Source organism: Enhydra lutris, unplaced genomic scaffold (assembly GCF_002288905.1).
Source record: "Enhydra lutris kenyoni isolate GAN:26980312 unplaced genomic scaffold, ASM228890v2 scaffoldscaffold5, whole genome shotgun sequence".
Lineage (NCBI taxonomy): Eukaryota > Metazoa > Chordata > Mammalia > Carnivora > Mustelidae > Enhydra > Enhydra lutris.
The window spans coordinates 48,731,416-48,753,532 of record NW_019154089.1 but is presented as its reverse complement, the minus strand read 5'-3'; the positions used below and the strand labels follow the sequence as shown (position 1 = coordinate 48,753,532).

Sequence of the window (22,117 nt, the reverse complement as noted above, 5' to 3'; positions counted from 1 at the left end):
TCCACTGAAGAAATTTGGTAGGCAAAGCCTGAGTGTGCCTGGGGTAGAAAAGATTCTAATCCTGTTTCTGTTAGTAGTTAAACATGAAGCACTGAGAGTCCTAAAACTTCAGCTTGCTCATTCTTTTAAAACTCTGAGGTGAACTTAACATTTCTAATGCACTTGTCTAGCATCAGCAAAGCAAAATGTAATACTTTGAAATTTGGGGAAATGCAAAATTTTTCATGGTAGCCCAGCAGGCCATCTATGTAGCCCCCAGCAAATATGATGGTTATCATTTATTTTTAATGTTGTGCTAAAACATGTATTTTGAAAACTGGTTTTAAGTCTCACATATTGGCAAAAGGTAGAAATTGCAGTTTCTTAACCCGCGTGCCCTACTGAACGTGAACAATGAAAGGGATTCATTGAGTTTAGAACCAGAAGAACTAGAAGAAAGCTCTTTCACCATCACTTGCCAGCCCGGAAGCCAGGCGTGGGTCAGTTCCTGTCCTGAAACCTCAGTGCCTTTCAGAGTTTGGGGTCCCCCCACAGGCTGGCCAGATACAGTGGTTTGAGAGCACATCGGTTATTTTATTTGGAAGCAAGAATGAGAAGGTGGGGAGAGGGAGACAGGGAAGGAGGATGTATAACTGAGTCCCCGAAGTCACTTCTGCAGGCAACAGGGTCTTCCATGGGGGCTTGATTTCACTGAACTCTTCCTGAAGTATGCACAATTCCTCTCAGACTTGCCTGTCCAAAGGAGAGGTTTACACTGCAGCTGCTGCTGAAACCAGAAGTGGAACAAAGGGAGGTGATGTGGGCCCCCCAAACATTGACCTCCAGTCCTTATCTGCAGTATACGGTTATCTTCCAGCCTTACAGTGTGTGGTCGGGAGGATTGGCTGCAATCCCATAGGAGAAAGAGCTTTGTAGATGTTAAAACCTATGAGAGTGTACAGTATATAGGAGTGTTATGTAACTACGTTTAATAATCCTTCTTCACCAAGAAAAATGCACTTTAGCATTCAGAGCAGTCTAACGTTTGAGGGCTTAGGTCCTAGATTTTTATATATCGACATTTAAAAATTATATACCATTCTAACAAACTGCTAATTTTTAAAAAAGAAAATTATCTTGACAAATGTAACTTTACAGTGTTCTGGAAAACTAGCTTTGAATTCAGAGTTCTTGGACATCTTGGAGTTCCAAATGGAAGGAACATAGTGAAATGGGGAGAGCTTCCTGCCCCCTGGATCCAGCTCCCATGCTAAGATTTCTACCTCTATTATCTCTTCCAGAATTTTTGACTCTGGTCAAATGATTTTACTCAGAACCTCCATGTCCTCCTCTGTAATAACAAGCTGCTGTAACCCTCATTGCAGAATTGTTGGCTACAGTCTTTACAAAGTGTTTCTACATCATAGACTTTTAATGGCTGTTCATTTTCTTCCCTCCACACCATGATTTCCTTTTACAAAGAAAGAAATTGAGGCTCAAGTGCTTAAATTGCTTTGCCAAGGTAAAAATGATGGGTTGGGGACAGAAACACAATCAGAAATCTCCTGACTTCTAGCGCAGTGCTCTTTTTGTGAAATCCTACATGTCCCTTTCATGTCTGTGATCTGCCTTCTGAGACAGTGGGTGCATAGGCTCAGCCCTCCCAGATCCCTGCTGGGAAGGAACCGTGAGGCCTCTTCTTGGGCTGCTGTTTGCTGCTGTTGTTCCAGAATGAAAGCTTTCACAACTTGTTGTGGTATTTAATGTTTGGCCACAGAATAAATCCCCATATTCATTTGTAAACATCTCAGAGCCTATCCCATTCCAGTGAGTGCTCACGGATATCTTTAGAGAGAGCTTTGTGAGCTCTAAATCAGACACTGCAATTAGTATGAAAAGCTTTGGGGGGTCTTTAGTCATTATTCTGTTTTCCCCAGAAAGGTTTGCTTCATGTTAACAGTTCCTTTTGCCCAGATACCTGTCCCAGATGCATAAACATCTGGGACAGGCTTTGTGTGAGCTGAAAGTTTCTTGTTGTAGCCAAGAGGCAGGCCTTTGGGAACCGAGGCTCAGAAAATGTAGAAATCAGGTTCCTGAGTTATCCTCAGATTTCAGTTCCCCTGTAAGTCCTGTCTCTGGAAGATGAGCTTCTCCTGCCTCTCTCTGCCTTGGTAGGCGCTTATACATTGGTTGTTCTTATTCAGTGAGGATGATGATTTCAAAGACATTGTTAAGAAATTGTCAAAAAGCTTTTAAAGAGGCGTTTAACTGGCTGGTAAAAGATTAACCACAGCAATTATACTGGACCAGAGTAGGGGGTTTCTGACTGCATGTTTGCTGGTTTTGGTGATATTTCAAGTGGACATTATGTACTTATGGTGCTCTCTTGAGTCATAGGCTTAAGACAAGCAAATTTCTTATTTCTCATTCAACTTCTGCCTCCTTAAAATGGAGGACATCCATAGGGTGACCCCCTGAAGCAGTGCTCTCAGTGACTTGGTCTCTGGCTCAGGGAGGATGAAGCTTTAGATGAACATAATCTTCTGATCTCCCCCCGAAGTTGGCCCGAGGGTTATTTTTTTATTTCCTCGCTAAGAGTAGATTTTTAAAATATTTAATCAGTGTAGAAAAGATTTGAAGAGGCAGATTCTAGTAGGCCTATATGCTGTAAGACATTTTGCAGTGTTTTTAAAACTTTTACCTGCTTTTTTAAAACAAAAAAGTCCTGCATTTGAGGTGAAGGAGAATTTTTTTTTTTTCTAAAGTGATACTGAAATTTTCTTTGGGGGCAGCAATACTTACTGTTTATTAAAATAAGAACCAAGCATAAATATAGCTACCTATGATTTGAAATATTTTGGCTATAAATATCTGAGAAACTTTTCTCCTTCTGCCTAAGAATTTCCCCAGGGTAAGTGCCTTTCTCATAAGCAAAAAATATATACTATGGTGGCAATGAAAACAAAAGGCCTGGAAAAATATTCTTTATCTCTGATGTTCCAATTGGGGTGCCATGCCCCACGTATGCTATCTGTCAGGTGGGTTAAAGTTTTCATTTAACTTAAGTATAGTTTTTCTGTATGTGTGACATGATGGGTTAAAATTATTCGAGCTTTGCTTTGATAGTTGCTGGAAAGGGTAGATAAAGCTTTCAGTGGCTGTTATTTTTTTTTTAAGTTTTTATTCAAATTCTAATTCATTAACATGAGTGTACTGTTCATTTCAGGTGTACAATGTAGTGATGTAGCATTTCCATACATCATCTCGTGCTCATCACAAGTGCCCTCCTTTATTCCTTTCACCCACTTGACCCAGCCCCCCACCAACCTCCCCTTTGGCAGCTATCAGTTTTCTACAGTTAAGAGTCTGTTTCTTGGTCTGCCCCCGCCCCTTTTCTCCCCCTTCGCTCATTTGTTTTGTTTCTTAAATTCCACATATGAGTGATAGTGGCTCTTTTTAATAAAAAAAGTCATCACTGTCTTATTTGGAGTCCATGTGAAAGTTCAAAGTATTCTATGTATGTGTTAAGGACATTGGTCAAGAAGTGTTGATCTCAGTCTCAGCCCAAGATAGTTATACTAATAAAGGAGAAAAAGCAGTGTGTTTTCTCTTCTCCCATTCACATCTTTCTACTTAAGTAATTCCCTGGTCCGTTGCAGATGCCTTCCATAATAAGACTTGCAAAATTCATCTTCACACAGGGCTGCTTCTAAGCTGATCGCAGTGCCTACAGATTGTTTTTTCTTGAGAATCTTAAGGTCATACACACTTGGATGGATTTTAAAATATTTAACAAATTGATATTTTTGTCAAAGTCATCTGTCTTTCTATCCCATCAAAAACTCTTCCTTAATCTGCAAGTAACAAATGAATTTAATTAGTTTGCTCACAGGAAGTTACCTTGTAAAAGCTGTTACTAAAATGAAGATGAAATCTGGGATTCAGAATAGAAGCCGAATGGATTATGGATTTTCCTTGAGTAGTTTTAAGGGATGATGTGATTTGACTCATGGTCAAGGTCACAGACTCTGAAGGTTAAAGTTTCTCATTTAGAATTGAGACTTTAGAGAACAAACTCATGGTTACCTGAGGGGAGGTGGGGGGGGTCGGGGGGATGGGTGAAACAGGTGATGGAGATTAAGGCATGCACCTGTTGTGATGAGCATTGGTTCTTGTATGGACATGTTGAATCACTATATTATACACCTGAAACTAATATAACACAGTATGGTAACTATATTGGAATTAAAAACTTAATAAAGAAAGAATTTAGACTTAGTATCCAATTCTTGGTTTCATCTTTCAAGTTAGAATTTGTTCAGATGTGGGATCAGAAGACGCAGCTTGGAGCCGGCCTCTAAACTTGAGCACAAATTGCTCAGTTCCATTTCTCAGCTTCCTTATGTATAAAATCAGGCTGGACCATCTGCTCTCTAAACCCCAGTGACTGACTGCTGTTCTCATGACAAAGGTGAGTACTGCATCAGCTCTGGAGCGAGATCCCTGGTCCAACCCCACTCCCACCCCCATCACTTCCAGGCTGTGTCAGTTTAAGTGGATTATTTAACTTCTCTTTGCCTCTGACAGAAGAATGGGGGTAACAGTTCATTTGCCTCATGGAGTTGTGAGATGAAATGCATTGATGCTCACGAAATGTATAGAACAAGTCCAGGCACACAAAAGTGCTCTGTCAGTGTGAGCCATTATTATTATGGCTTTGGAGATAGGTATCTTCTGCTTTTGTATAGAGCCCTGTTCTTTCCTGGTTAGAAGTCTTTATGTTTGCCATTCTCTGCCAGGATAGTTCTTCTGCCCCTTTACCTGACTAACTCTTATTCATCCTTCTGGAACCCTGCTGAAGTACCACCTCCTCCAGGAAGCCTTCCTTGAACCCCTACCCCCTCCCTAGACAAGGTTAGGTACACCTGTAACATTTCCTTGCAACACTCAGCACACTTGTAGTTAATTACTTGCCCAAGGTCTGTCCTCCTCGGCAGGACGTGAGGGCAACATCTTGACTTGCTCCCCTTTGTAGAACCCAGCACCTAGCCTGGGGTGAATACACCACACATCATATAGGTGCTGGTGAACATTCGGACACAGCAGTCATGGGATTGCGTTTAGAGAATATCCAAACTAGCTGGAATGTTGCACAAGTTCCTCAAGCTCTCTGAGCCCTACTTTCGGCCACTGTAAAGCATGGATAATGACAGTGGCTACCGGGGGAGGCTTGGGAGGATGAAAAGCTTTCTGTGCAGCACTTAGAGAGGTAGCTTATGGAAGATTTTTTTTTTTTTTTTGATGTTGGTTCTTTTCTTTGCCCTAAGCCACATGGAAATGGAAATGTATTGACACATGAACTGGAGGCAGGGGGATCAATGAATCCTTTACCACTAATTTCAGAGGCCACAACACACCTTACTAACTACAGTAGTGTAAGCCAGGCAAAACTCAACATGGATCTGACCGTACATCTCTCTCCTCTCCCCTCATCCCAAGTTATTTATTGCTTTTGTTTTCTTATCATTAAAGGAATATCGGTATATGGCAACGCTTCAAATAATACAAACTGTAAAACTAACTTGGAAATTCCCCTAGTTATATTATTTCATATTGAATTATAACTTGTGTTTTGGAGCTCTTAATAATATGTAAGTGAATTGCCAACTTTTTTCATAGCATTTTACTAGAATTTATAGCAATAATTGGGCAAACGGCTACAATATTTAACAGTGATGTAGCCCTGTGTTGGTTTTCCTACCCCCAAAAGCACAGAGCTTAAAATATTTAAAGAATTGTTCTTATACAATTAATTAACTTGGGGAATAATGGGGAAAAAAAGGAGAAATCTTCCTTTCCTTTCAAGAAGTATTTAGGAAGTTGCACCCTTTAAGTATAAGCCTTCCTTACCACTACCACCAGAATAAGCAAGAATGGGCTTGCTTGATGTCAGCTGAGATTTCATATTAACAAGTGGCACTTCACAAAAAAATTCCTTTTTCTTATCTTTAGTTTCCAAATCCAGGATCTTAGAACCACCTTCCAGACTAATGCCTGATCCCAGCCATTCTGGAAGCCAGCAAGTTCCTCCACATAGGCTCAAAGGGAAGGATGGTCCTGAATGTTTTTGCAGAGGTCTGACCTACAGTTTCACGATTCGATCCCTTAAGGATTCCATCCTTCCTACCATGAGTTACCCTGATGTAATCCCTGGTCAGATTGATGGGAGGTCACATAAACTGAGTTCTTGTGCAACCGCATTGGGAACCATTTGTAAACTGTCAATGAAAGTGTGCTCTCCAGTTGTCCTGCTTGGGACACATTGCCAGCTGAGTTTATCATCACCCCATTCTATCCATCTGTTTGTCGTTTGGTTGTGTTGAACCAATTCTTTAATAAAGAAGGCTGAAGCTGAAGGTCAAATAATGCGTCTTTTTTTTTTTTTTTAATCTGTGACTACTTAGTGGTTTTGTACTTTTCTTGGCAATTCATTTTAGTACCAAACAAATCCTGCATAAAACCAGTCTGCAAAATGGACAGAGCATCTGAGGCTCTTCAGTGTGTGAGGTTTTCTCTTCCCCTCTTGTGTTTGCCCTGGATAATTTGTGGGATCATGTCTCTTCTCTTCATCTGTAGTGTGTAGATTCCCAAGGGGCCCATGAAGAGAATTCAAGGGGTCCTTGGTCTTTGGTTTGACAAAAATTACATTCTTAGCTTATCAACCGAAATTTAATGTTCCCTTTCATATGAATGTGGTCAACAAAGCACAGTAGTATTAGCAGTTTCTGTGGCTTTGTCACTGATGGAATCACAAGTATGTTCTTATCCTGTTACAACTGTTAAACATATCTCAGGGTTCCAGTCATGCTTATCACTACTTTGAAATAATTGTACTTACTAAATGCATTGCTAGGTATTATTACTTAATGTATTAGTAAAGATGTGTGTCTTATTATCATAATCATAATTTTTATTGTTTAGATCCGTGTTTTCAATATAATTAGTATCTTTTTTGATCCTAAGTATTTTGTTTGATGCAGTTAAAAATATTATTCTGAGAAGGGTTTATAAGTCTTCCTCAGACGGTTGAAGTGGCACAAAGGTGAAGACTGTTGTCTCTGATCAGGGGTTGGCAAACTTTTTTTCACAGGGTCAGAGAGTCAGTATTTTGTGCTTTCCCAGCTCTATGGTCTCTGTCTCAACTACTCAATTCTGCCCCTATAGCAAGAAGGCAGTTATAGACAATACCTAAACAAGTGGTCATGATTGTGTCCCCAAAAAATTTTATTTGAAGCTTTCCACGCCCTGATGTAGGACATCATGTTATTCTTAAGGCCAAATTTTGAAGCTGTTTCAATTCATCTTACCCAACCATTATCAGATACCTGGTATGTGCCTGTGTTCATCCAGACATGCACATGTTGAATATCTTCTTTGTGCAAAGCATGTGCAAGAGATTTAGGGGTCAAACAGCTCGGTCTCTGCTTGGACAATCCAGTGGGGGGCATAGTCTCAAGCCGTGAGTGGTGCAGGCAGGTGTAGGGACCAGCGGCCTAGAGGAATACCAGTTTGACATCTGACACAGTTTTGAAGGAGCCTGGGAAGGCTTCTTACAGAGGCTAAAAAGGACACTTTGGTGATAACCAGGAAAAAGGGAGGAAGACACAGCATGAAAAGAGTCAAGACGCAAGAAGCTACTTGAGTGATGGCTTGGAGGCAAGAGGAAAATGCTCCTGGGATTGCTTAGAAAGTCTGAAGCTCTGTGAGGCGAGATATAAGGCTAGATGAGTAAAGGCATAATACCTTGCCACAAGCAAGAAAGGGTCAGACTATGAGCAAGAAAGGCATAATAACAGAGCTCACATTTGTCCTAAAGGAAATAGGGAGCTATGGGAAATGTTAAGCAGGAGAGAGACTGATAGTATTTGCATTTTTGAAAGATCACCCCGACTTTCCCAGGAACACAGAGATGAGCAACGCAGTCAGCATGCCTAAAGAGCCTAAAGAGCTCACAGCCTAGTACCAAAGGATATATATATATATATATATATATATATATATATATATATAATTAGAAGGTGATATAATTGGTGTAATATTAGAATCAGATTTAAGGCATGGGAGAGTCCTGAGCAGAGTAGTTCTGTTTCTGAGATGATGCTTAGAAGGAATAACATGAAGGAAAATATTTAGGAAAGGAGCCTCCCAGTCATCTAAGGTTCTCCCAAAAACATTAAACCATGGGATGTTAGGTTGGATGCTGAGGGAGGGAGGCCACACATATCTCCGGCGTACTATAATTAGGCTTTTGGTCCACTCCCTCTCAGACCAGTCCAGTGGCCTCTACTGTCAAGGCCATTCTGGATGTCCTGCCGAATCCCCTGGAGGACTGTTTTCTGCACCAACGAATTCCGTTCTCAAAAGTATTTCCCTAGCACAATTTAACCGTTCTTAGCCCAGTTTCCTAGTTAATGGCTGATGCTTGAACTTCCTTCCTCAGCCCAGCTCCAGCTTTCTAGAGAAAGGGTTCTCAAACTGGGACTAGTTATTGATTAGGCGGTAGTGAGACCAGGTGAGGAGGCCTGAGGGAGAGTTTTTCAAAAGTGAAATAGAACAGAAGAGAGAATATCAGAGAGTATCACACATAGTAAAACTAGGGATTATTTTATGAGACGCATGTTTCAGTTGTGTGTGTGCACATATGCATGCTGTATCCTGGGTCAGTGTCTCGTGTGTGTCTTATGTGGCTCATTCAAAGACTGAAAGACAGTACCAGAGAGCATGACTTATCTAGAGCATGTTTGAAGTGAGACAGTCTTCACTTGCCACTTTGTACGACACAGTAAGCCATAGATTTCTCTCCATGTCTGACAAAATGTGCTTTCTTTATTCTTAGAATTTTAGAGTTGAACGCTCCAACTTAAGTATTCTAGGAAAAAAGAAAACAACTTTGATTCCAGTGTTTTTCAGATTACGGGTTCATGACACTTCAGTGGGTGGTGAGATCGACTTAGTGGGTTCTTACCAGCTGGGAAAAAAAAAAACAAAAAGAAAAGAAAAGAAGAGAAAGAAAACAGCAAAATGAATAGAGTAAGGTTAAATAGTTTTTCTTGAAATTTTTTTTAGTTTTGTACTCATATGTAAGTCCTATGCATACATACCTCTATTATGGGTATACTGGGTTACTATGTGTAAAGATATTTGTTACTGTGAATCTGTTAGAGTTAGTGAACCAAGTCCAACCTGCCATCCTGTTCAGAAAGCCTCTGTTCCATCCCTGATGGTCATCCAGCTTCACTTCAGTATAGCCACTGATGCAGAGATGGACCGTTTCAAGGCAGCTGGCTTCATTGTCAACCATTCCTAAGTGCCATCAAGGAAGGGTTTCCCTTAATGTTGAGAGACGAGTGCTGCTATAGGCTTCCCTGTAAGGAACCACTGGACCTCCTAGTCCACTATAGACATCATGGAGGTGTCTTTGCCATCTCCATTTGGCACACATGTAAAGACACGGTCCTATGCTCACTGTCTGGAGCCAAGAAATACAGCCCTTTGAACTCTGTGTCAAGTGGAGAGGAGTCCAGATCACCTCCTGGTGAGTGATCAGCCTAAAAAACTACATCTCCCCAGGGTATGGGCATGGGGTCGTTCAACAGCACCTTGCCCAGAGAATTCCTATTGAGTGTGTGACCAATTTTTAAAGTCCAGTTTTGTGCCCCCTGCCTTCCCCCTAGATTTTTGCCATACCTGGTTTTCTCTGTCTTTATATCTGTGCCTTTGGCTTAAAAAACCAAAACAACAACAACAACAAAACAAACATAATATAAGATTTTACATTTTCCTTTTGAACTGGCTTTTCCCTGGTGTTTCTGTATATGGAGATCATTTTGAATTTTTATTCTGTCATGCATCTTATTTGTAAGGCCACTTCCCAAGCAACTATTTGCATTTCCTAAAGTTTTTCTGGTTATTTTAGGTTTTCTTCTTACTTTTGTTGAGGTATGATTGACTCATAGAAATTGTACAGATTTAGGTTGTACAATGTGTTTTCTTAAGGGTGTATAATATGATTTAATACATGTACACATTTGTGTAATGATAGCCACAATCAAGTTAATTAATATATCTATTATTTCACATAGTTACCCTTGTGTGTGTGTGCATGCATGTGTTGAGAACACTTAAGAACGACTTTCCTGGCAAATTTCAAGAATACGATACAGTATTATTAACTATAATCACCACAATGTACATTAGATCCCCAGAAATATTCATCTTAAAGCTGTCAGTTTATACTCTTTGACCAACCTCTTATATGTCCTACATTCTCCAGTCCTTGGCCCCCAACATTCAACTCTCTGGTTCTTTGAGTTCAACTTTTCTAGAGTCCGTACATGAACGTGAAATCATACAGTATTTGTCTTTGTCTGCCTGTTTTCGCTTAACATAATGTCCTCATTTTATCTGTGCTCCTGCGAGTGGCAGAATTTTCTTCTTTCTCATGTCTGAATAATATTTCATTATATAATTAAATATACACACACACGAAGGCAATTATGTTCAGCTTTTTCAAGTCTTTCAAAAACATTTAACATAGCTGTCACTTCTCTTTTTTTACTCATATTCATGAGTTTATATAATTAAATAACATCATTAAATAACAAACATAAAAGTCATAAAGAAATTTAGGAATGAACACAACTGGCTCTTGACAAGCCACTAGCTGAATTAGAGGGAACAAGTGAAGATCATTGGTTAATTTGACAAGTTGGTTAAGTAGAGGTTGATAAGGAAAGCTTTGACTATGTGTGATACGCACAGGAGTGTCATATAGTCACTCACCTACTTATAGCTAGTGTTTTTATAAGTTATACCCATCTTTTAGATAGATTTATTGATCATTCATTTCCGGGGCCCATATTGTCTTTGGATAGTCCACATTGTATTTTCCCTGTAGCTAGTGCTTATGTGGTCAGATCATAGAGCGAGCTCATGTTGTTCTTGTCTCTCCTCCACGCACAGGTACTCTGTTCCTTTTCAGTGATCAAAACCCAAATACATCTGAAATCTAACTCAAGTCCTTCCTGGTCTCCTTGACCTTCCCCAGCATTCCAGTTCACACTGAGCCATTCAAATACAGTTGACCCTTGAACAACATGGGTTTGAGCTGTGTAGGTCCACTTCTGTTCTTTTTATGATAAATACAGTACTGTACACGTATTTTCCTTATAATTTTCTTAATAACATTATCTATTTTCTAACTTACTTTATTATAAAAATAGAGAGTATAGTACTATGGAACATGCATGATATATGTTAACTGACTTAATGCTGTTGATAAGGTCAGTAGTAGGCTGTTAAGCTTTTGGGGAGTCAAGAGTTACCCATGGCTTTTTGGCTGCACGAGGATATCGCCCTCACCCCCATGTTGTTCAAGGGTCAGTTGTATAACACTTGAAATATGCTATTTTGCACTGGCTTCTTACCGATCCTTAGATATATATTTCCCAATTACATTATAAACTCCCTAAGAATGGAACTGTCTTTATAGTTCCTTGGAGCCTCCTAGAATATAGCTTCTGTCATGGGTGCCCAGATGATAATTAATCATATCCCAGTTGAGTAGCCCAAGGCAGCCACCTGCTGGGTTTGATGGTACCAAGAAAAATGAATGTCCACATAAGATGAAATTGGCAATAGGCGAGGTAGTCAAAATGCCACAAGAAAGGGAATAAGACAGAAAAATATACCACCCAGTGGTTCTATGACTTCAGATAAATTACCTTTTTTCAGTGTTCACATGGGTAGAATGAGAGGCTGGACTAGATCAGTGACTCTTCAAGCTTTTGGGGTCATGATTATCTTTGAGAAACTGATAAGAAGCTAAGGACACTTTACGTAGGAATGGAAATGATGCTCACACGTAAAATTTTGCATGTAATTTCTGAGAGCCCTCAGACATCTGGACCAGCTGATCTGTAAGCTATTTGATAACCAGGTAACATCGCTGGTGGTGCTGCTTCTTCCCACGACAGTGAACCCGTGAGTCTCAATGACTTGAGTCAAGTAATGGGGTTTTGCTGACTGCAGTCTGTCTGCCCCATCAGACCCTCCTTCTGCTGCTGAAACACCTTCCAAAGGCCTTTGATCTCCTGGGATGTGGGACGCCCAACCTAACCCTATCCTGTTATGTGGAAAAGTGTTTAAAGTGCCCACCAAGCTGGTGACTGCCCATTTTTGCCTGGGATGGCAGCACATTCCTGGTTTACTCTCCGCGCCACACGCCTTTTTGCTGATGGGGACATTGGAAGGCCGGTGTGGTTATGAGGATTTGACTGGCAACTTTGTAGTCAGAACAGAATGATTTTCTTCAGTGGAGAAAGATAAAGCTGTTGTTTGAGGGTGATCTGACACAATCCTTTTGCCTAGTTATCTCTCTCTCAACTTCACCTTTGCACTTTTGTACATGAAGAGACTCTAAAAACATTTAAATGCGAACGGTGACAAAATCAGAGGCAAAATGTTAAAGGTTTTGGACTGGTATTCAATCCGCATGAGCTTTGCTCTCTCACTTGACATCATGAATTAAATGGTAATGATTTCAATCTCTTCTTTTCTGAAAAGATAGCTTTCCTGCATTAAATGAGCAAATACAATATTTCTACCTGTAGATTGTAGCAGATATTTGCAGGTCGTCCTGGGTAAACAGTAGCACATTCTGAGAGCAGTTACATGTCATTTCCCCTATAAATGCCACTGGAAAGCCTAGCAAAGAACAGGAACGTTTTAGCTAAAGATCACATCTTTTCTGTCAACTTTTAGGTATCCCTGGTGGCTTTCCTCTGTGATGTGATTTTGTTCTAATTTGGATTTGTAAATGTGCTTCCGTCCGCTCACTGAGATTTTCTCTTTGATGACAAAGTTAGTTTATACAAGAAGTCCATCTTTGGGGAAAGTATATCAAGAAAGAGAAATGAGCCCTGCTTCCTCCAGTGAGCATGCCCCATGGCCGCTGCTTCTCTAAACAGATGAATTCTTATGGGACGTGGGCCCCACAGACTCCTTGTTTGCGTGGTGAGCTTGAGGAAACATCTTTGATGGGGCTTAAGGACTCCATTTGGCTTTTAATTCCTGCCAGTGAGAAATGAGGCAAGCACACATTCGAGAAATCCATGGATCATCCAGGCATCTCCTTTCAGCAAAATAAGGCTCTACTTCCTTGCCTGATAAGTTGTTCATGAAGGATAAACATCACTCTTTTGCTTTCTGCCTTCCCCTAAATATCTGTGAGCAGAGGCATTTAACGATCGAACAACTGAGAAGTGGTCAGAAAGCAGGCTAAAGGATGGAGAATAGTCTGCCCAACCACGACTGCCCCAAGTTTTCTTTTCCTTTTTTTATTTTTAATTAACATATAATGTATTATTTGTTTCAGGGGTACAGGTCTGTGATTCATCAGTCTTACACAATTCACAGGGCTCCCCATAGCACATACCGTCCCCAATGTCCATCACCCCGCTACCCCATCCCTGCCATTCCCCTCTCCGCTAGCAACCCTCCGGAGTCTCTTATGGTTTATCTTCCTCTCTGGTTTTGTCTTGTTTCATTTTCCCTTCTTTCCGCTATAATCCTCTGTCTTGTTTCTCAAATTCCTCATATCAGTGAGATCATATGATAATTGTCTTTCTCTGATTGACTTATTTCATTTAACATAATGCCTTCTAGTTCCATCCACATTGTTGCAAGTGGCAAGATTTCATTTTTTGATGGCCATGTAATATTCCATCATATATATCATATGTTATATATATCATGTCATATGATTGACATATGATATAATCATAAATCTATATATGATATATATGATATATATCATACATTCCATCATATATATATATGATATGTGCATATGTGTGTGTGTATGTGTGTATATCTTACATCTTCTTTATCCATTCATCTGTCAATGGACATCTCAGCTCTTTTCACAGTTTGGCTATTGTGGACATTGCTGCTGTAAACACTGGGGTGCACATGCCCTTTTGAATCACTACATTTGTATCTTTGGGGTAAATACCCAGTAGTGCATTTGCTGGGTCATAGGGTAGCTCTGTTTTTAACTTTTTGAGGAACCTCCATGCTGTTTTCTAGAGTGGCTACACCAGCCCTAAGTTTTCATCCAGTATCAAGGGTCTTCTTAATCCAGCCTTTCCCTCTCCGCCCATGTTGACCTCACCATTTATCAGCTGTGTGAACTTGGGCAGGTTACTTACTCATTTAATGCCTCAGTTTCCTCTGTAAAAATAAGAAGAGAGAGGTGTTTAATATTAGTATCTCCTGCATAGATACTGTGAACAAGATTGGTTCTTTACAAGCACTTGACAAATGTAGCTATTCTTAGCTGTGATCACAAAACACCCGCTCGATTAGACCCTTGAGACCATCCCACAGCCATGTACCATCATTCCCAAGTTTTTTTCTTTTCTTTTCTTTTTTGAAATTATTTATTTATTTATTTGACAGAGAGAGAGAGAGAGAGAGAGAGAGCGCACAAGCAGAGGGAGAAGGAGAAACAGGCTTCTTCCTGATCAGGGAGCCCGATGTGGGGCTCGATCCCAGGACCCTGGAACCATGACCTGAGCCAAAGGCAGAAGCTTAACTGACTGAGCCACTCAGGCAGTCCCCAAGTTTCATTCTGGAGTTCTTATTACCTGGGGTGCTCTTCTCCCTGCTGGGATACTGCCCTATAGAGTAGCACTATGCAGTAGAAATTTAATAAAGACCCTATGTGAAATTGGAAGTTTTCTAATAGTGGCATTAAAGAGACAATAAGAAAAAAGTGAAATTAATTTTAATAACATATGTTTTAACCCTCTGAATCTAAAATATTATCCTCACAACGTGTGATCAGTAAGATATTTTACATTCTTTTTCTTCCTTTGAAATCCAACGTATGCATTACACTCGTGGCCCATCTCACTCATTCAGATGAACTGTATTTCACAGGCTGACTCACCCTGGGGCTAGGGGCACCGTACTGGTGCACACAGGTATAGAGTAATAAGCAGGTGACCTGGGGTGGTCTACTCGCTCGGTGATGTGGGTAAGTCCCCTAAATAATGGCCAAAATACACCAAGTGTTTACCACATGATGCCAGGCACTCTGCTGAGGATATAGATTCATTTAATCTTCTTGACAGTCTTCTTGAATAAGTACTTTCATTACTTAGAGAAGTTCAGTAGCAGCTGGTAAGTAGGAGAGGCAGGATTTGAGTGGCTTTCTCCAACCACAGCGTTTGTACCCCTTACCCTCTGCTGATTGCCTGCCAGGTGGGAGCCCTAGGCGAGGGTCTGCATTCTCCGTTGGGTTTTTAGAAGAACGTATGAAAATTCAGCGAGTTGGCACAGTTGTATAATTTCATTAAGCACAAGAATGGCCGTGACCCATCTTCTTGGGTTTTCCCATGGAAGCTCATGCAATTAGTCACCCTATAAAACTTGCATTTGTTTACTTTGTGCACAGATTGTGAATAGATGGAATCTGTGCCGTCCTGACCCCTGGGAATGGGGACGGTTAGGGGAAGGCTTGTTTATGAAACATCTGGAAGGCAAAAGTCTTTGAGAATGAACTCCTGTGTGCGGATCTTTTCACCATAGTCAAGCCCATGCCGAGGAAAAACAGATGATCTTGAAACCGTGCTTTAAACTGACCCTAAAAATGATCTATTTGCTTTTATTGGCAGGGACCTAATAATTAGGACCTATGATTTAAAATCAAGATGACTTTTAGATAGGAGAGTTAACTTGCTGCTAAAGTCTGTATGTGGTCAGTTTACATGGCCGGCAAGCTGCCCTTCCCTTTTGCTCCTCCTGAATTACTGCTTCTTGTTTTGTTTTTATAATCAATAAAGGCCGGATTTGGATATGAGTTGGACCTTAATCCAAGAGCAGATCCAGATGGACTCCATGGTTATCAAGGGCCTGGATGCGGATACCAGCTATCAGTTCGCAGTGAGGGCTGTGAACGCCCACGGCCGCGGCCCCCGCAGCCAGCCCAGTGACACCATCAGGACCTTCTGTGAGTACCTTGGCTCTTCGGAAGGACAGACATAGCTGCTTTGCTGAGGTTGCCTGATGAGGACCCGCCTGCCTGGGGTCTCTTAGTGCCTTGCAGAGGGACAGCCCGCCCTCAGGTTATCTTCAGCTTTTCCTGCTGTGCTTTTCCCAGTACTTTGGAAGTTCGAGGCTTTCCACAGGGACACGGGCTGTTTCTATGTACAGGAGGTCAGCAGAAGGTTTATTTCTGCCTCATCCTTGGGGAGTTCAAGGTCAGCGTTCTTTCACAATTACAGAACAAGCCACATACCAAGATGATGTGTGGCCTCCCCCCACCACCTGGCCTTTGCATCTTTTGAGAAAATGGGTTCATCTGGAGAAAAAAAAAAATAATGCTCTCAGACTACTCGGGGCTAGCGTTCATCTCCATAACCAAGGACACTCAAGTTAAATCAGTCCCGCGGAATGATAGGGAGAATCAAAGTCACTGGTGCGCTGGCATGTAGCTGGGGGTCCTCCTGTGGCAAAGGTTCCTGTTTGTCATAATGCCTCCCTGGGGGGGGCTCGAGGAAGCTTGGGCCACTGGCTGTCATATCACCCAGGGATTTTGTGAAAATTCAGATTCTGATTATGGTCCGGGGTTGAAGAAGTTCCTACAGGATTCAGGTAAGAACCACAAGTCAACTACTTAGACCACCTGGTCAACCCTGGCTTAGAAATCTTTGTGTTTTGGAAATGGGGGCACAGTGACAGTGACGGAAACTTAGAGCACTGTGGTGGGGAGGTCTGAGAACTGGAATGTTGGCACTGTTTTGTTTGAAAACTCTGTAATCTTTTAGTTTTAACAACAAATTCCTCACAGTTCCTGTGTCTAAAGATCCCTGCTGCTACTTCAGGTCCTCTTCACCTGGAGAGGAACTCTCAGAAAAGAAGCCGACCTTCATTTGGTTTTCTTTCCCTTCCCCTATGTTCATCTGTTTTGTTTCGTAAATTCCACATATGAGTGAAATCATGCTGTTTGTCTTTTTCTGCCTGACTTAGTTCACTTAGCATAATTCTCTCTAGTTGTTGCAAATGGCAATATTCATTCTTTTTTATGGCTGTGTAATATTCTATTCTAGTCTATATATTATATATGCCACATCTTCTTTATCCACTCATCTGTCTATGAACATCTGGGCTCTTTCCATATTTTGGCTGTTGTGGACATTGCTGCATAAACATTGGGGTACAGGTGGCCCTTCAGATCAGTATGTTTGTATCTTCTGAATAATATCTAGTAGTGCAATTGCTGGGTCTATATATAGGGGAGCTCTATTTTTTAAATTTTTGAGGAGCCTCCATACTGTTTTCCAGAGTGACTGTACCAGTTTACAATTCTATCAACAGTGTAAGAGGGTTCCTTTCTCTGCCTCCTTGCCAACATCTATTGTTTCATGAGGTGAAATCAGAGAGGGAGATGAACTATAAGAGACTCTTAATCATAAGAAACAAACTGAGGGTTGCTGGAGGGGAGGAGGTGGGGGTAAAGGGGTAACTGGGTGATGGGCATTAAGGAGGGCACGTGATGGAGTGAGCACTGGGCATTATATGCAACTGATGAATCACTAAATTCTACCCCTGAAAATAATACACTGTATGTTAATTAAATTGATTTTAAATTAAAAAAAAAAAGAAAAGAAGCCTACCTAACCCTGCCAGTTGCTTTCTACTGGCCAGCACAGAGCCCTGTTTATACTGGTTAGTCAGTCTCAATAAGCTCCTCCCCTTCCTCACACAGCATCCTCATGGCTCATGGCCAAGGCCATGGCTGTTTCCAGGGATGCAGATTCACCACGTTCCCCAAGTCCTAGCAATTTTGGCTTTTCTGAAAACAAAACAAAACAAAAACAAAACAAAAAACCTGTACCCTAACCTTGAATTTCAGGGCTTCTTCCTTCATATCGAATTGTTGGGGGTTATGGGGCTTGGCGAGGCCACCCCACACATGTATGCACACACACGCGCACACACACACACACACACACACTCTCATGCACTCATACACTCATACATACACAGTAACTATCATTACCCACCAATTGTTTCATGCTCCTTCTTCTTTAGGATTTAGAAGCTAAAACTTCCCCAATTATATGACAAGGGATAGAGGGCCTTCTTTCCAGAAAAAATGTTAGCGATTCTATTTCAAATCCAGGAATGATCTCCTTTCACTCTTGCTGGATGAGATTCTTGCTATCATCTTTGGCTCAGCTTTGGAGTGTGTGGCCAAAATGGGGGCAACCGTGGCTGGAGCGGGCCCCGGGATCTGCCTATGTTTCAACATGTGCAGTCTTTCTTTCTGCATCAAGGGCGAGCAGGTGCTCTGTGTTCTCTGTGCGGTGTACTCCCCACCCACCTCTTCCCCAATGTCCAGTTTCTCGCTCCTGTCTTGTGAGCTGCCCCATGCTCTTTTCCTCTGTGCTGTCCTATATGTCCTTCTCCACATAGACAAGGAGACAGAAGGATGAGATGTGACCACTTGTGCTGGTCCCCGGTGTGGGTGTGGAGGCTGCATGCCGTCCCAGAAGGGGACAGAGGTTGGGATGCCTCTTAAGCTTTTTTTTTTTTTTTTAAGAGGGGGTTGCCTGGGTGGCTGAGTGGGTTAGGCCTCTGCCTTCAGCTCAGGTCATGATCTCAGGGTCCTGGGATCGAGCCCCGCATCAGGCTCCCTGCTCAGCGGGAGCCTGCTTCCCCCTCTCTCTCTGCCTGCCTCTCTGCCCACTTTCTCTCTCTCAAATAAATAAATAAAATCTTAAAAAAAAAAAAAAAAAAAGGAAACACTGGTCTGGGCTTACAGTTTCTGATGCTTATTCCCCCCGGGTGGGTGGCAGCTTTGTGAATGAAGTGGGATAAGGCTTGTGAAATTGCTTCACAGATACATAACGTTACGTTCCGATTGGTCTCCTGTGTGAACTAAGACTATATCGTTGCAAAGTAATTATGGGTCGGGGTGGGGGCTGATTCAGTGAGAACTCTCAACTATGAAATATTCTGAAATAAATAAAATTTAACTGTGTTTTACATATAATCAGCTACTCAAATCAGGAAAATAGAAATAGAATTGATTAGAGGGTTGGTTTCAGGAAGGCATGAAATACCATAAGTGGTATTTCAGTTGGGATTTTTTTCCTCATGATTGCTTCAAATATTTTAGAAAACCCTGTATTCTGCCACATTCACACTTCTTATTTTGCTATTAGTTTAGATTATTAGTTTCCCAAACCCATATATAAAATAACCTAATTACCAATTAGCACTTATCTGAATGAAAATAAATTTTCAATTTCAGAGCTACCATTGCAAAAACCTCCCATGAGCCAGGCATTGCGCTGAGCACATTACTTAGGAAATTCCATGCTAATTCTTTTGTTTTTTTTTTAAATTTATTTACTTATTTGAGAGAGCGAAAGAGAACGTGCAGAGAGGATGGGGGGGGGGCGGGGCGGGGGAGAGGCTTGAGTGACGAGCCTGATGCGGGGCTTGATCTCACAACTCCAAGATCGTGACCTGTGCCAAACCAAGAGTCAGCATTTCACCGACTGAGCCACTCAGCTGCCCCTCGATGTTGATTCTCACAGAAGCGCTGCGCTGGAGGAATAGTATCCCTTTTTATTTTTTTATTATTCTTTTTCACTATTTTTTTTAATTAACATATAATGTATTCTTTGTTTCAGGGCACAGGTCTTTGATTCAGCAGTCTTACACAGGTCACAGCGCTCACCATAGCAAAATACCCCTTATAAATTTTTAAAAATCGAGTCTTTGAAAGGTTCCATATTTTGCCAAGAATAGTCATTGAAAGGCAGGATTTGAACTCAAGCTTAGCTGACTGCAAAGCCATTTCCCTGAGCCAGATTCAAATCAAAGGAGGTTCTTACTTTTCTACTGCAAAGTAGCGTGAGCACAGAAGGGTCAGCAATTAAAAAAATAGTTCTTGTGGCATCTATGGACTAAGGATGTTTGCCAGCACAGAACAAATCTATAGAATTTTTTTTTTTAACTTGTGAGGTATACAGTATATACAAAAATGGGAATAAAACATACAGGCAGGCCTGAAATCCACTGGGAATCATCAGCATTGACAGCCGGCAGCCCTTCTCATCGGTTAGAACCCAAGCCAGTGGTGAAATATTTTGAAGGCCACCTTGAAGGGATTTGTGAGACCCGTATTTGTGCCTGTTGGAAGTCCCCAGTCCTCATCGCCCCTCCTCCTCCTCCTTACCTCAGGGTCCTTCTCACAGGGGTATTTTCTTGGTGTATGTAGTACCTTCTTTGCTTCCTCAGTGGTGAACTTCAGAACAGAATGTTCACGCTGACCACCAAGGTGGAGAGTGCCCACCGGGAATCCTTCAGACCCCACCCTGGATGCCACCACGGGTTGGGCCCCTCTGTGGCTTCCTTTAGGCCTGCACCCACCTCCTTTCCTATGGAGACATACCATCTCAGCTCTACTGACAGGGCTTTGACTTCCCCTGACCTGTTAATGTCAGACCCTGTTAGCCCCATCACTGCTCAGAGGGGCCCTTGGTGGCTCTCAGTTGCTAGTGTGTGTGGTCAGTGAAAGCCGGGGCCCAGTGTTCTCCTTCCTTGGTGCTCACCCGGAGTGAGAAAGAGCAAAGGTGTGATGGCTTCTCTGACATGGTGCCCGGTGTGCCCAACTTCCACATCATATCTCAGCTCTACCAAGTTACAAGTAGAATGGGGAGAAAATACCAAGATGTTTCAGGATCCAGGGACTCTAATGAGAAATAGAATCATTTTGGTGACCTTGAGTAACAGTGATGCTCCCCTGTATTTACATCCATCCTCTCCTTGGTGACCTTCCACACATATCAGGGCCTCTTCTGTTCCCCTGAGGAAATGCAAACACAAGGTCACGGTCTGCCACTCCTTACCCCATCCTGCTCATTTTTTTTTTTTCTTCAAGAAAGAAATACCAACAACATTATCATTTGCCTTATTGCTTGGTGGTGTGCTTTCCCCCTGAGATTTATCTCAGAAAGTACCCGGTCAGAGCAGGGGGCTCTATGGAGCCTCAAGGACACAGGCATACATGTGTGACTTTGTAGGACACGTGTTGGCCCCATCTGGTGGCCACTTATTGGCTGGGATCCAGGCTTAGCTGGGTTGAGAAGGATAGAAAGAGTAAAAGAGGGCACAAACTGGGGATAATGGAAATGGTAGAAGTAAAAAGCCGAATTTTTTCTTTCGTTTTCCCAAGGACAGATGAAAAGGGAATGAAAGAGAACTCACATGTTTGGCCAGCTGTAGGGTTACATAACCTTTGCTGGAATTGGAATTTGGTCCGACCACCCTTGGCCACTTAATTTCTCATGTTCTATCTTCGTTATTTAGTCAGAGAAAGAACCAGTAAGTTCTTCACTACCATGCACCTAGTATTGTCAGGGCTGTCCCAGGGGAAGGTTCTGTTTTGTTCCTCAGAAACGCCATTTTGTTCTTAACTGCCATGAGTCTTTTGTACCCGCGGTTTCCTCTGCCTGGAACTCTCTCTCCCAGACCTTTCCCTGACTGCTGCTTGTACCCCTCTAGCTCAGCTGTCCCTTCCTCAGACAGGCTTCACTGCACTCTCCTTCACCTCAGCCCCATTCCTGCTGTAATTTCCCCAGAGCACTTTCACTGCCTGAAGCCATTGTGGTCTCTGCATCCCTCCTCTAGGATAAGCTTCGTAGTGGACTTGGAATGCCTTGCTCAAGGTTGTGTCCCCAACACCCTGTACCAAGTAGGTGCTCCATAAATATTTATCGAGTATGTGAATAACTAAATGTGACTTCAGGTAAGAGCCCAGGACTACTTTGGAGGCTGGAAACTTTCTACTGCCACTGTCTGGGGAATTCAAGAGCAGATGGAGGAGAAAGGGAGTCTAGAAACCCACCAGGTTTCCCCATTGGCAAGGTTCACAGGAAAAGTCCAACTCCAGAATTGCAATGTGTCACAGAAAAGAAAAAGTAGAGTAGAGGGAGGGAGGGAGGGAGGAGGGAGGAGGGAAGGAAGAGAGCAAAGTCTGGGGGTTTACGTTCAAGAC

General features: G+C 42.0%; 1 protein-coding gene across 4 annotated transcripts in view; it reads left to right on the top strand.

The window, feature by feature from the left end:
• LOC111140902 (pikachurin) overlaps positions 1–22,117 on the top strand; it is a 180,841-nt gene that overhangs the window by 76,588 nt on the left and 82,136 nt on the right. For all 4 annotated transcript variants that reach the window (XM_022493151.1, XM_022493152.1, XM_022493153.1 and 1 more), the window contains one exon: positions 15,888–16,054. In XM_022493151.1, the coding sequence (XP_022348859.1) occupies positions 15,888–16,054 (167 nt within the window). The remainder of the gene's footprint in view (positions 1–15,887; positions 16,055–22,117) is intronic.